The sequence below is a fragment of the Capsicum annuum genome, chromosome 1 (genome assembly GCF_002878395.1).
Source record: "Capsicum annuum cultivar UCD-10X-F1 chromosome 1, UCD10Xv1.1, whole genome shotgun sequence".
NCBI classification, from domain to species: domain Eukaryota; kingdom Viridiplantae; phylum Streptophyta; class Magnoliopsida; order Solanales; family Solanaceae; genus Capsicum; species Capsicum annuum.
The window spans coordinates 143,781,683-143,797,059 of NC_061111.1; the positions used below are offsets into that span (position 1 = coordinate 143,781,683).

The 15,377-nt window shown below is 39.2% G+C and overlaps 1 protein-coding gene and 2 pseudogenes across 1 annotated transcript in view; all 3 read left to right on the forward strand.

Moving 5' to 3' along the window:
- LOC124898122 (myosin heavy chain IB-like) overlaps positions 1-661 on the forward strand; it is a 1,133-nt gene extending 472 nt beyond the window's left edge. The window contains exon 2 of the mRNA XM_047411760.1: positions 261-661. Within this exon, the coding sequence (XP_047267716.1) occupies positions 261-661 (401 nt within the window). The remainder of the gene's footprint in view (positions 1-260) is intronic.
- A 1,232-nt stretch (positions 662-1,893) lies between these two features.
- On the forward strand, positions 1,894-4,028 carry LOC107858470 (annotated as a pseudogene).
- On the forward strand, positions 3,948-14,735 carry LOC107838793 (annotated as a pseudogene).
- The last annotated feature ends 642 nt before the right edge of the window (positions 14,736-15,377 follow it).

The following is a 15,377-nucleotide window of genomic DNA, read 5'->3' on the forward strand; positions in this document are numbered from 1 at the left end:
TTCGGGCTTGGGCGGAGCCTGGGACACGGAGGGTGAGTCCGGGCTCGAGCACACGGGGGAGAGGAGGGGGGTCCAGGGCTCGGGCATAGGGGGAAAGGAGGGGCTCCCGGGCTCGGGCATGGGGGGAAAGGAGGGGGTCCTGGGCTCGGGCAGAGCTTGTGACACAAGGGAAGGGGGATAGAGGTCCTGAGCTCGTGCGGAGCCTGGGACATGTGGGGGGAAGGGGAGCAGAGGGGGATAGCGGTCCTGGGCTCGTGCAGAGCCTGGGACACAGGGGGCGGTTTCGGGCTCGGGCGTTGCCCGGGATATGTGGGAAGAGTCGGTCCCGGGCTGGGGCAGGGGATCCCTAGCCTGGGCAAGGGGGCGGTCCTTTGCTCAGGCAGAGCCTGGGATAGGGGAGTGGGGGGGTCCCGGGCGCGGGCGGAGCCTAGGGGGCGGGGGGGCGGGGGAGTGGGCTCGGGCAGAGCCTGGGATACGGGGAGCGGTTTCGGGCTCGGGCGTTGCCCGGGATATATGGGAAAGAGGTGGTCCCGGGCGTGTGAGGGGGTGCGAGGGAGTGGGCTTAGGCGGAGCCTGGGACACGGGGGGCGGTTCCCGGCTCAAGCGTTGCCCGGGATATGTGGGAAGGAGGCGGTCCCGGGCTGGGGCAGGGGATCCCTAGCTCGGGCGGAGCCTGGGCAAGGGGGCGGTCCCTGGCTCGGGCAGAGCCTGGGACGGGGGAGTGGGGGGGTCCCGTGCAGAGCCTGGGATACGAGGGGATGGGTGAGGAGTGTGTGGGGGAGTGGGCTCGGGCGGAGCCTGGGACACGGGGGGCGGTTCCGGGCTCGGGCGTTGCCCGAGATATATAGGAAGGAGGCGGTCCCGAGCGGGGGAGGGGGGGGCGGGGGAGTGGGCTCGGGCGGAGCTTGGGACACGGGGGGCGGTTCCGGGCTCGGGTGTTGCCCGGGATATGTGGGTAGGAAGCGGTTTTGGGCTGGGGCAGAACTTGGTAATGGGGGATCCCTAGCTCGGGCGGAGCCTGGGAAAGGGGGTGGTCCTTGGCTCGGGCAGAGCCTGGAATGGGGGACCCCTAGCTCGGGCGGAGCCTGGGACGGGGGAGTGCGGGGTCCAGGGCTCGGACGGAGCCTGGGGGAGCGGGGGAGTGGGCTCGGGCGGAGCCTGGGATACAAGGGGACGGGTGAGGAGGGTGCGGGGGAGTAGGCTCGGGCGGAGCATGGGGGGGCGGTCCCGCGGCCGGGCAGATTGTGTAGCATAAAATGAGTATTTAGATTAAAGAAGAAGAAATAAGTAAAAAGTTGAAAAAAGAATCTTTATATAAAAGAAGTAAAGAGTGTAAAACGAAAAGTAAGAAAGACTCGTAAGCTGCTTACCTGCAGATCGATTCTTTTTAATGAATAGATTTGATCACAATTTCGAATATGGAATTCAAAGGGATCAAATAGGAAAGGATACTTTGAATCATAGAACTATAATGAAATATACGATCAACCAATATTTATCGAATTTGAAAAAGAGTCAGAAGAAATGGTTCGAGCCTCTTATTTTGATTTCTCGAACCGAGAGATCCATGAATCAGGATCCTGATGCATATAGATACAAACGGTCCATTGGGAGCAAGAATTTCCAGGAACATTTGGAACAGTCCGTTTCGGAGCAAAAGAGCTACTTCGTTTCTTTATTTATGATTTACGATGTTCTCTTTATCCAATTTCTTTATTGGCTTGTTTCAATAGTATGATTGTGATATAGAAACTCATTTTGTATTCAAAGATAACATGGGTAAATTTTTGAGCATTTTGAGTCCGACGTTCATTTTAAAAACTTTTCTTACATTTAATGGAAATTACAACTTGAGATAATTCACGGAGAGTTTCTTAATGCTCCTTTGGAGTTATGTTCCTGCATCAACTTATTGGGAATGACTACATAAGGATTATTGATGCAGTAGCAACACGTTTGGCGGTGCCATCAGAACATGTTATATCAAATTTGGCAAGTTATGGCAATACGAGTGCTACATCGATACCCTTGGCACTGGATGAAGCTGTTCGAAGTGGGAAAGTGCAGGCAGTTCATGTCATTGCTGCTGCTCGATTTGTTGCGGGCCTTGTCATTTCACTTTCTTTGTGGTTCGTGGCTGAAGTATTGCAATGGAGGTTATTATTGATTTTATGTTTCTCTTTTGTACGTGCTATTCGTATTTAATAATGACGACTTTCTAATTTTTATACTCATTAGTTCTTCACTCTTCATGATTCTTCTTAGGTGGTGTATGAATAATCGTGCAAACCCGAGGCCTCTAATGAAGTTAATGAAGTTCTTGCAAGTTTCACTGATGTGACACTAAATCACCTTAGGACAGTTACACTTGAAGGAGTACACGACTCAGAGCTTGAAATGCAGCTTATCAAGCTTCTATTGACCAAATCCTCGATGCTGGTGAGAATGCTAATTGGGTGTCTGGTCCCAACTATGATGAAAGAAAAGACAAGATACTAGCAGTAACAACAATTCAGAGGGCATCAAGTAAAGCTGTAGTAGTTGTACTTGATGAGTAAGAATGTTATCGAGACGTATGAGGAGATAAGTAACCAGATACTAGCAGAATTAACAAAAATTCTGGAAGTTATTGATACACGATGCAGTAGTATCTGGTTGTGTTTGCCTGATTGATAGAGAGAAAATTGAATTTCGGATTTCTTGTTTGTTGTCATCATTACAATGAAAGGAGCCTTGGAGTAACTGGTAAAGTTGCTGCCATGTGACCAGGAGGTCACGGGTTCAAGCCTTGGAAACAGCCTCTGGCAGAAATGCAAGGTAAGGTTGCGTATGATACACCCCTGTGGTGGGGCCCTTCCCCGGACATCGCGCATAGCGGTAGCTTTAGTGCACCGGGCTGCCTTTTTTTTTTTGTCATCATTACAATGCTAAAGGTTTACCTTTCATTCTTGTTCTTCAATGATCTGTGATGAGACCTGGATATGAATCTACACCTGTGGTTGATTATTTTCAAACTCATTTATGATTTTGCTGTCTTATATTGCTATGATTTCTTCTTTTCTTTTGAGCCGAGGGTCTATATCAGAAACAACTTTCTTATCCTGAAAAGGTAGGGGTAAGATGGGCATATATCCTACCCTCCTCTCCACTTATGGATTACACTGGGTATGTTATTGTTGCAGTTAGCTGATTTAAACTGTGATTTTGTTGATATCATTTTGGATTCTTTTTTCAATCATAGAGATGTCTGAATGACTGAAAGAACGAATATAGTAGGTAAAAAGAAATGTCTTCTTGAAAAATCAAATGATTTTCAAGAAACTTGGAGTTGACGCTTCCACAGTTGACTCTTGATTATGCATTCTGGGACAACACAAATAACTTACTGTCCCCTGCTAAGTTTACACAAATTATGTACCAAATTTTGACCCTTCATTCAGGACCACTTACTAAGTTTACCCTCTCTTTTTCTGAACTGAAAAAGTATCCTAGGATTGGCAGTTCGATATATTTCCTCTCGAGGAAGGACATTCAGGATCTTGTTCTTGAATTTTCAGAGTTGAACAGATACTGATTGCCACCTTCATTTTTCTCGTTATCACAGTTGAGGCATTTGACTCTCCAAAATCGTGTAATATGCCCTCCGCCGGCCTTCAAAGGATTTGATATGTTAAATAAGCCTGAACCTGCGTGATGTCACAATATCTTCCAAGTTACTAGAAATTTCAATCCGTTATTGCTTGAGAAGTTAGTGTTAAAAATCTCAGATACTCCAAACCACATTCGAATTAACGCTCCCAATTCGATATCCTTCGACTTCAGTGGCTGTATCAAATATATTTCTTTAAGTAATGTTCCTCGTCTTTCTAAACTCTCTCTTCCGTGTCAAGAATCCCTTAAGGAATCAGAAAAATGCGATTTTGACAAATTTTTTCAGTTACTTCCTGTTCTTTGAGCATCTCTACTTGGAATGTGGAACATACCAGGTAAATGTTGCTTCAGACCTTAATTATAATCCATTTTCATAGAAGTACCATTTAATTATCTTTTCAAGAAAACGTGATGGCCTAATTGGAAGTTGGGCTTAAAGCCCTATATTAGCAAAATCAAAACTTACACACTTCAATAGTTTTTCAAGATTCCGTTTCCTGAAATCTTTCTGTTTTGTTTTTTGTATTCATGTGTATATTTCATGTATTTGTCATTTTTCTTAAAGTTTGTTTTGTGTAATATTGTTTTGGGGTCGTTTGTTCACAAGATAAGATGTGATATCTAGTCAATGTAGCAAGTACCCTATGGAAGTAGTTGAGGTATAGGCAAGCTGGCCCGAACACCACAGTTATCATAAAAGAAAAAAGTAGTTTGATTTCTACTGTTCTTGGAACTTTATACTCTCTCAGTCCCATTTCATGTGGCACTGTATTTAAGAAAAAGAGGAAGACTTTGAAATTTGTGGTCTAAATAATTTTTAGATATTTGTGTGGTTGTAAATCATTTCATTAAGAGTAAAAGAGAAATTTTATAGTTAAATTATTACTAAATATAGAAATGTGACATTCCTTTTGGGACAAACTAAAAAGGAAAGTGTGCTAAATAAAATGGGACGGAAGGCTAATTTTTTATATTACTCATATACTTTTTAAAGTTGCTTTTCCTATTATGTTTTTTCTTTTGTAGGCTGATATCCTTTGGAAAATATGATATCCTGGTTGCTGAGAAACTGTTAGCACTCTTCAATTCCATGAAGTTTGTGAGTCGCTTTCCTACTCGGTGTATTTGCTTTGCTTGCATGCAATTGGAGCACATACTGACATCATATTCGTGAATTTCAACATTTGCAGACATGTTTAAGTGAGGGCAAGGGATATCATTTCCCACCGTGCCATATAGTTAATATATGTGGTTTCCGGGTGTTAATTGACTGCCATTTGGACCTTTCAGCACTCGCGGTATTTTCTCCGCTATCAACTGTTATTTCTTCCCTGTTTGATGAAAGAACTTCAAATGATAGAGGCCAAAGTTTATCAAGTTCAGTGTCTGCTAGAGAGGAAGTTGCAGTCTTTTGATTCCAAAAGTTTGATACAGGCGAGCCTTGGTATAAAACTGTGAAAAGCTTGCAGCTTTGGAGTGTTCATTCCCTGGATGTGGTACTAATCTCTAGTCCGCTGGGTATGCTAGGGTTACCATTTCTTACCCGAAACAAAGACTTCAGAGCAAAGGTGCTAGATAGGATATTTTCTTGCATTAAAATGCGATTAACCTTATGCTGGTGAATAACTTTTTGATATGGTTATTTCATCAGATATATGCAACGGAGGCAGCTTCCAGACTAGGGGAACTGATGATGAAGGACCTCGTTTCCATGCATATGGAGTTGAGACAATTCTATTGACCTGAAGAGTTTGGTTGCCCTCAATGGATGAAATTGGAAAAACTTGAACTACTTCCTATGGCACTAAAGGATATTGTTTTAGGCAGTGAAGGGACAGAACTTGGTGGATGGATGTCCATAACTTGGTGAAGGGACAGAACTTGGTGGATGGATCTGACTGCTACATACTTTCCACTGAAATGGAGTGGAAAGTATGTAGCAGTCAGATCCATTTCAGTACCGTAATTACATCTGGATGCATATTTTCGGTTACAAACTTACGGACTTGGAAATGTACAGCTACAAGTTCTATTACGAATTTGAATTCACCCCAGAGTCTGAAAGAAAAGGACCCGGTGCTCATAGCCAGTAGTCAAAAACGAAAAAGGAAGCAGAGAAACTTTGAAGTTCTATGTGTTTGTTATAGGTTTGATGTTTATTGATCCGCAAAATTAATGAGAAAAATTTTCAGTGCAGCTGATATCAAGGGCTGCATGGAGAAGGTTCAATCTGTTAAGTATGCTGAAGAAGCCTGCTATAATGGCTCATTGACCATCAAGGCATTGAGTTCTGGTTTGTGGAGATAGGTGCTTGTAATTGGAATATTCTAAGTCCAAGAGGAAGCATTATATATCTTTCTGGCTCAGTTTTTGCATCAACCACTGCAACAGATTTTGATTACAAAGCTCTTGAAGAAAGTGATATTCTGTTATATTCAGACTTCACAGCCTGCAATGATGTTGATGGCGAAAAGAACAATTTCCCGCCTGCTACTGACTGTTCCTATTCAAGGTACATTCCTTTTGTAATATACGGAAGATTATACATTCTACTGAAGCTGTACAGCGTGCATATGTGAGATAAGATTTATAGCCATGCTTTTTCTGTTTTTCCTTTCACTGATTATCTTCTCCTTTTCTCCATCCATCTTTTGGTTCATCTTTTTTCATCTTCCTACATATCATTACATATTTTCTGAAAGGGAATTAATGATCTTTGAAACTTGGAACATGCGCAATGATATTGGTAGTTGTTCGGAAACAATTTCTGAATCCTGGCTTGATTCCGACGAGTACATCAAAGAGATGGAAACAGTATCTTCTATATGTTCATGTGCTTTGGAAACTATTAGTGACGGAGGTTCTGTCCTTATTGCCATTGGACGGCCCGGAGTCATGTTGCAGCTGTTGGAGGACATGTCACTTTCACTAGAATCTTCAAATTTGAAGGTACGTTGTAAGATTGCATGTATGTGCACTTATACTAGTTCTTCAAAAAGTGATTAGCTGATCGTCACATCAGTTTACCGTAGAAGATTGGTACTTTGAGCCCAAAAAAAATTATCATGATTGTGTTCCTCAGTCCCCTTTTCTTGCAGTCTTGGGGTAGAAAATGCAGATGGTGCTGAAAATTTTCACCTTGAGAAGCATCAAGTGGAATATTTTGCAAGATGAGGATTAGATATATTATTATAACTTGACAAGAAAGGAAGGAAAGATTTTTTGCTGCCATTTTTACTAGTTTGAAAAGAATTATATCCACCTCCTGCTTTTTGGGTTACAATAAAGCTAGTGCAAAGAATAATGAATACATTTTATAGATTGATTAAATCTAGATGTTTTCTTGATTTGAAGTGATAAGGAGAACGTGTATCAATGCACTATTAGATTTTTAAATTTCTGCCCTCCACCTTCAAAATGGAAGAGGAAAAAAAGTTAAAGAAAAGATAAACATAACTAGATATTCACATCAGTAGGATAACAATTTGCTCCATATTTTCTTCTTTTTTTATTTACTTTATGGAAGATTTGGAAGTTTTATGGTAGACACAAGCAAGATATTACTATGCTGCATACACAGATGCCATGTATTGAATACTGTTACTTTTGTGATTGAATCCTTACCAGAACACTTGTTTAAAAAGGAGATAAGGACGTTGATTAATCACCTACCAATATTTCTAGAAACTGCTAATAAGAAAGGGCATTATGGAGTTTGCCTTCTATTGCTGATAAGTTCAGCAGTGAAGAGGACTGGTGGCAGGTAATTCGTGCTTGCATTTGGTGGGCAGTTTGGAAAGAGAGGAACTCAAAACATTTGGAAGGAACTAGCAACCCCATCCAGAAAATTAGTCTGAAATTCTCTTAGTTTATTCTTTTTATGGGATGAAAAGAACATGTGGGGGGAAATAGGAGAATTTAGTAGATTCATTATACAATGTATAAGCTTGTAAGTTTTTGGATAGGAGACCTCGTACACTTTTGAATGATTGTAAAGTTTGACAGCTTAGCATCTCCTTTGTGTTTTGGTTATTAATAAAAAGTTACCTTCATAAGAAAAGTTATAAAAGTTTCATTGAATGCTTGGGAAAAAATGCCTGTAGACCAGAAGTATATTGGAAAGTAGAAAATCTACAACAATATATGATTTTCTATGAATTTCATCCAATCTTCTATATATAAAGAAACTTCATGGGTGTACCTAAAAGATGGGATATATGAGGCTATTCCTCAACAATGCAATGTGACTTTCTACGCCATAGAAATAGAGGAGTTTTTGCTTTTGCATTTAATGTTACTAGAGAGCCAAAGGTTTTTTTTTTTTTTGAGGATGGTAACAGTTAGTCTATATATATCCACAGAGGCACTACATCCAAAAGGTGTAGTACCTATTCAAAAGTATTGCATACTACATCTGTCCTCCTTCCTTCTCTATTTCATACTAGTAGTTTAGTACATCAAAAATGTCTTCCGTTTGCACTAATGTATCCCGTTTACACCAAAACCTCTCTGAATGCCATTCTTCTCGTCTTCAAAACCTCTCTGATTCCTCTCCTTCCACACTGTCCTCCAAATGCATGCTGGGACAATCTGCCATTTCTCCTCCTTTGAACTTGCATTGCCATCATTGTTCCAGGAACTCAAAACACCTCCGGTCCTACCTGGTTTCACCCAGTTTATCTTCCTTAGGCAAATAAATATTCTCCATAATTGATCTGTTCATTTGCAATGTAAAAAGAGATGGTTGATTGTCTCCCTTTGCTCTCCACGTAGAAAGCATCTTGAGCACAAACGAAATCTTCTTTTATTGAAAGTCTCATGTGTCAAGACTGCTTCCTTTGCCAGTAACCAGGTGAAACAATTCACTTTGTATGGAATTTTGGTCTTCTAGATCATCTTCCATGATCAATTCTCTTCTCTGTGGCTTGATAAGTTTAGTGACTTATATGTTGATCTAACAGTGAAATTTCCTGACGCTTCTTCATTCCATACCATGGTATGAAAATCGAGTATACTTTCTGGGACGATAGATCGCGGCATTTATATCTTTCACTGCTGTTTGTTGGACTTGCTGTTGGAGATGTAAATTCATAGTTGTAATATTAATTGTATTCCTGATAGTGTGAAAGAATGAGCATTGAGAGACTCTTTGTCTCCCAGATATTATATGCACTGGAGTGCCTATTGTCATCTGTTATGTACATTAGTTGTGGCTACCTAACTTTGCTTCAGCTGGAATATTTTTTTCATGAATTAAACTGGGTGTTTATGTGCTGTAGGTTCCTATATATTTTGTTTCTTCTATGGCGGAAGAGTTATTGGAATTTTTCAATATCATACCTGAATGTCTGTCCAGTCAACGGCAATAAAGAGTACTACATTAACTGATTATCACAGTGAATCTTGTGGTTTTAATCCTTTGCTGTCAACTCAGAAAGTCACAAATAGATATAATGTATTTCTTTTTGTTCTCTGTGTGGATCCACAGTTCTATTCTGCGCCTGGGCTGCTATTCAATCACGTATTGGAATTTTTCAATATCATACCTGAATGTCTGTCCAGTCAACGGCAATAAAGAGTACTACATTAACTGATTATCACAGTGAATCTTGTGGTTTTAATCCTTTGCTGTCAACTCAGAAAGTCACAAATAGATATAATGTATTTCTTTTTGTTCTCTGTGTGGATCCACAGTTCTATTCTGCGCCTGGGCTGCTATTCAATCACGTTCAGCTGTCAAACGAGAAAAAACTCTTGGTATCTCCTGCAATACATTCATTGAAATTCCTGTAAGATAAATTCTGTCCCTTCACGTCGAGATATAAGCTAAAGAAATGATCACAGTAACCTGCTTATAAGCTTGCCGCAGACACTATTTTGGCTTTATTACACTTTTCTACCCTTTTACATCTTTTGATTTCGTTGCTGTATGCGGTTATTGGAAAATAAATGTTATTGGAGGTGCTGTGACCATCAATATCATTGACCTAGTCAGCTAGTCTAATGTTATGTGCTCAGAACAAGTTGGCAGGATCCTTGCATAGTATTCTGTCCTCACTTGAGTTTGCGACTTGGGCCTGTGGTCCATCTCCTTCAACATTGGTGTCAAGATCCCAACTCATTGCTTATTATGGAGGTGCCTAACTGCTATATGATATTCATATATTCAGATCTCATGCACCTGGTTTTTTGACCACTGTGATGCTTGACCATATTTTTAATGTATCATATTTCACGGGAAGGATATGATATCAATTTGGCTTTCTTGCCTTTTAAGCCTATGTCAATGAAGTACGGTTTATGTTCATTTATCTCTGGGATGAAGTAAGCTTACTCTTTTTGATCCTCCTATCTCATGTGTAGCTAATAGCACTTTAGCTCTTTATACTTTTATAGTGCTATATAAGTAGTTTATTCGCTAAATTTGCAAGAACAAGGATCAAGAGGTGTTGTATGAAAATGTTGAAGTATTGAGTTATTTGCTGTTATTTTCTTTTTTAGTTTAGTAATTTTATTTCTGAAATTCAGTTATTTAGTTAGATAGAATAGGATTTATTAGTATCCTAATTGAAGGTAGAATAGGATTTTATTAGTTTCCTAGTTAGAAGTAGAATAGGAATCTTTTGTCTATTTATATTCTCAAATGTGGATGAATAAACAAGCAGAATATTTTTTTATTCTCAAACGTTTTCTTCTTCTTTGTGTTTTGTAGAACAACAATTGGTATCAAGAGCCAATTTCTTGAGGGATCTGTGAGAGAGAAGACCAAAAAAAGAAAAACCTGTGTAAAAGTCAATATTGTTATGGCTTCCAACAATTTTTCAATTCCTTCACCCCCAATTTTTTCTGGTGAGAATTATCCAGTTTGGGCTATCAAGATGAGAACATACTTGCGAGCATATGATCTGTGGCAAGTGGTAGAGGTTGGAGGAGAGGTAAATCCTTTGCCAGATAATCCAACTATGGCGCAAATTAAGAATCACAGAGAAGAGGTTGCAAAAACTTTAAAGCTCTCCCTTGTATACAATCAGCACTTTCGAAAGTAATTTTTGCTAGAGTTATGGCGAGTGAGACTGCAAGGAGGCTTGGGACAAGTTGAAAGAAGAATTTCACGGAAGTAACAAGATTAGGAAAATAGAAGTGATAAATCTGAGAAGAGAGTTTGAAATTCTCAAAATGAATGATTCAGAAACTATTGAAGAATTCTCCAACAAGTTGATGAAGGTTGTAAACCAAATCAGACTTATGGGAGAAGAGCTTACAGATTCAAGAATCTTGGAAAAGGTTCTTGTGAGTTTGCCGGAAAGATTTGAAGTAAAGATCTCCTCACTCGAAGATTCGAAGGATCTCACAAAACTGTCACCTTCAGAACTTGTACATGCTCTTTAAGCATAAGAGCAAAGAAGATCCTTGAGGCTAGAAGAAGCTACTGAAACTGCTCTTCAAGTCAAGTTCAAAGGGAAGATGCAAATGCAAGAGGAAGGTAAAATCCCAGAAACTTCTACTAATTCTAGTAGAAATAATCAAGGCGATTCTCGCAATGGAGTCAAGAAGAGAAAACTTTACTCCATGCAAGTATTGCAGAAAAACCAATCATAAAGAGGATGATTGTTGGTTTAAGGGGAAGAAATCACCTCTTCAGTGTAGATATTGCAATAAGCTTGGTCATATTGAAAGGTTTTGCAGAGTGAAGAAGGAGAACAACCAACAAACTCAAAAAGCCAATGTTTCGGAAGCTGAAGAACAGAAGGAGTTTGTGTTTACGGCGATGACAACAACAAGATTGAATGATGAAAACACATGGTTTCTGGACAGTGGTTGCACTCAACACATGACCAGTAAACGAGAATATTTTACGAAGTTGGAATCTGCCAAAGGTAGTATCAAGTTGGCCGATAAAACCACGTTGGAGATTGTTGGTAAAGGAACTGTGGCAATTGAAGCTCCCAAAGGTACTAAATTTATTCAAGATGTTTTATTGGTACCTGATCTTGACCAAAATCTATTGATTGTTGGTCAAATGCTAGAACGAGATTATATGTTACTGTTTAAAGATAAAAAATGTGTTGTTTCCGAATCTAGTGGCCAAGAAATGATTACAGTTGAAATGATAAAAAGAAGTTTTCCTTTAAATTGGAACTCAAATTCTGAGCAAATTTGTCGAAGTAGTCAATGTGAGCAGCTTATTGTGACCACCAAGCATAACGATGACGATTTTATTTTTTATTCTGGAAAAATTGAAAATTGTTGCGCTACAATGGGCGTTGAAATCGAACAAATCACTTCTCAAAAAAATCCTCAAAAGCTTCAAAACAATAAGGTGGCTATAACTAAGGATAATCCACATACTGCAGCTGGGACCACATCCGGATCTCCAGACTCTGGCAATAACAATAGTTCCAATTCAGACCTCACATTTCATGAAGATCAGAAGTACGAAGATGATAGGATGGATGATTGCGATGATGTGTCAAACTATGATGATGTTGATGACTATTTATCAGAATCCCGTTGCAAGAATACTAGTGTTCAGACAATGTTTCACCTCATTCTGGTCCTTTGCAGAAATCTGGTTCAGCAGAGGAAGGAGAGCATTCCTCAGGAGATGTTTCTTTAGCTCCTGCAGCATCGAGTTCTGAACCCAGTAAGGATGCAACGTCAAAAGATTTTAACTTCGCAGATGAAAATACCAATGCAAGTGAAAAGAAGGTGCTTATGAGATATTTGCTTTATGGTATCTGCAAGCAGTTGTTATACCGACTCATAGTTCTTAATTGTGGCCATGTTTATTGTGAAAATTGTGTGATCAATCTTAGCGACAAGCTATGTAGATGTCCAGTTTGCCAACTGGAGCATCCAAATGGATACCCTAACATTTGTTTGATTCTTGCACACTACCTGGAAGAGCAGTTTACCGAGTTGTATGCATCAAGGGAAAAGGCATCAGCGTACAGAGTTGCTCGTCAAATCCCATCAGCTAAAATCAGGACGAAGTTGTTGGCTGCAAATCACTACCTAGATTTGATCTTTCCGCATGGCTAACGGGAGGAGGACCGCAAGTTCATATTGGAGTAGGTTATGATCATTATGGGATGTGTCCTATTGTTGGGGAACGGTACAAATGCAAAGACTGCAAGGAGAAAATAGGAGCTTGGAAGGTGTTCATTATGGATAACTGTGAGGAGCTTATACCCGAGTACTTTGGATTTGTGAAGGGTGTTGTGATCTCTGATTATTTGTCTCTCAACATCTCTCGTGAGATGCTACAACAGAACAAGATTCTCAAGGTGATTAGGAAGAACCTTGTGAAGAAATGTATTGAGATGTTCAATTAAAGTGCTGAGACCAAGAAAGGATTGAAGCTCGCTGACATATTTACCAAAGCTCTTCCCAAATTCAGATTTGAAACTCTTCGTGAACAACTTGGAGTTACAAGCAAACATCTCAAGGAGGAGTGTTGAAGTATTGGGTTATTTGTTGTTATTTTCTTTTTTAGTTTAGTAATTTTATTTCTGAAATTCAGTTATTTAATTGAGATAGAATAGGATTTATTAGTATCCTAGTTGATGGTAGAATAGGATTTTATTAGTTTCCTAGTTAGAAATAGAATAGGAATCTTTTGTCTGTTTATATTCTGTGGATGAATAAACAAGCAGAATATTTTTTTATCCTCAAACGTTTTCTTCTTCTCTGTGTTCTGTAGAACATCAGAAAAGAAAGCAGATAAAAGATGCTTGTTGGAAAGGGTCGGTAATGTTTGATCTAAAGTCGCTTTGCTGCTTACCACATGTTCATCTTTTCTAGGTAGTACTTTATAGGAGAGTTTTGGGAATTTTTGAAGAACATTAGATGCGTAAGGTTGCGCTCCTGGATAGTGTAGGAAATGTTCCCTTTTAGTGTGAGTTAATTTATCCAGTAAACAACAAAGTTGAAATGTTTACTGGTTTTATTTCTCTTTTAAAGGAGGCTGGGGAGATGCAATTCTTTAGTCATAATTATAAAGTTCACTCAAGAGTCATTATTTCTATTTTATTTCAAGTAGCACGGAAGCTGTAGCTCTTCAAATTACCATTCTGTCTTCGACTCATTACAAATACAAACTTCATTTTCTGTTTGCAGGCTACGGAAAGCCATACCTTTACTAAAGATACTACAACCTAAACATGTTCCCCTCCCCCTCTTCTGTTCAACATGTTCTCTTAACTACTGCCTATTTTGCTCATTTCAGGTTCCTGAGAGTTTGAGGCCCCCTATTAGCTGTTGCAACCCCAACTTTTCAGTCCGGTATTTCTCTGAAAATGAAACTGTAATTTATGCCTGAGTTGAAAAGTTATGCAGATATGGACATTGTCATGGACTCGGAAAAAGAAGAACAGTATATTGCAAAATTAAAGGGAGAGTTGCTCGTTGAGCAGCTTGAAAACATGCAAGTGCTTTCTTTACAAGTCAAGGGTAGAGTTGATTTGGACTCCCTTCTTTACAGAAGATGGGAATGAATGTAACTGCAGAGCATGCCCAGAGTACTGATGGACCAGAAAAATGTATCAATCGCGTACATCTCGGAGCCCAAAGAAGCCTTGATAGAGATTACATCAACTCTAACCATGATAAGCGTTGCTGATGATGAGACTACATCTTCCCTGGTTTCTGAAGCTGTTCGTAGCACTTTAGTTTGTGTCTGATTAATTATGGCCCTTATATCTATCTAGATACCAATGGTTCAAGAAGATTGACCAGTTGTCAGCTTTGAGGAGAGAATGATTTTCTTATAAACAAAGTTGAAATGCCAAACTATTCCCTTGTGGAGTCATTTTTCTGATAAATTATGTTAGGTGCTAATTGGGTTTATTCCAGAGAATATAACAATCTGAGCTACATAAAATAGACCCTTGTGGTTCGGTTCTTTCCCAAACACCATACAATAGTAGGTGCTTTAGTGTACTGGGTTGCACTTTTATTGAAAGGATGCATGTACCTTCCAATTAGTCTTCGTCGTGTAAAAGACTGTACAAGGTTAGCTTCCTGCTAAACATAGTTTATAAATATGTAAATTTTTATTTTTAAAAAAAAGTGTTCAAACTGAGGCGGAAAACTAAATGACTTGACCATCCTACATAAGAAGACACACAAGGTGCTGAAATACTACTACTGTATGAAAGTTAAGGAATAACTTAGATTGGATTCATGAAATGACATTCATAAGTTGAGCAAAAATTTAACAACAATCATACATAAACAGAAAAGAAAAAACTCTCAACTCATAGGTTATTTGTCTCGGATTGAATTATTTTTTATGTATATATAGTAGATATCGAATCCCCTTCGGTTAATTCATATGTTCACTTGTGAACCCCATTGGTGAAAATTCTGGCTCCGCCACTGGATATGCTCCATTACTTTTTGTAAATTTCTATGGATCGAATTATATGGCAGGGTCCATTACTTTTGATGAATTTCTATGGATCGAGTTATATGGCATGCGACATTACTTTTTGTGAATTTCAATCAATTATTTAGAATTTTATTCTTATTAGAGGCAAATAAGTTAGATTTAATGCTCCATTACTTTTCATTAAATCACAAAGTGACGAGTTAATGCGAGAACGCGTTCAATTTCGTAGAAAAATCCAACATTTGAATATGTTAAATTAGTTAACACTCTTACTAAACAATTACAATCATCATATCCAAATTAATACTGAAAACTTAAATTATTTTACGTCTGT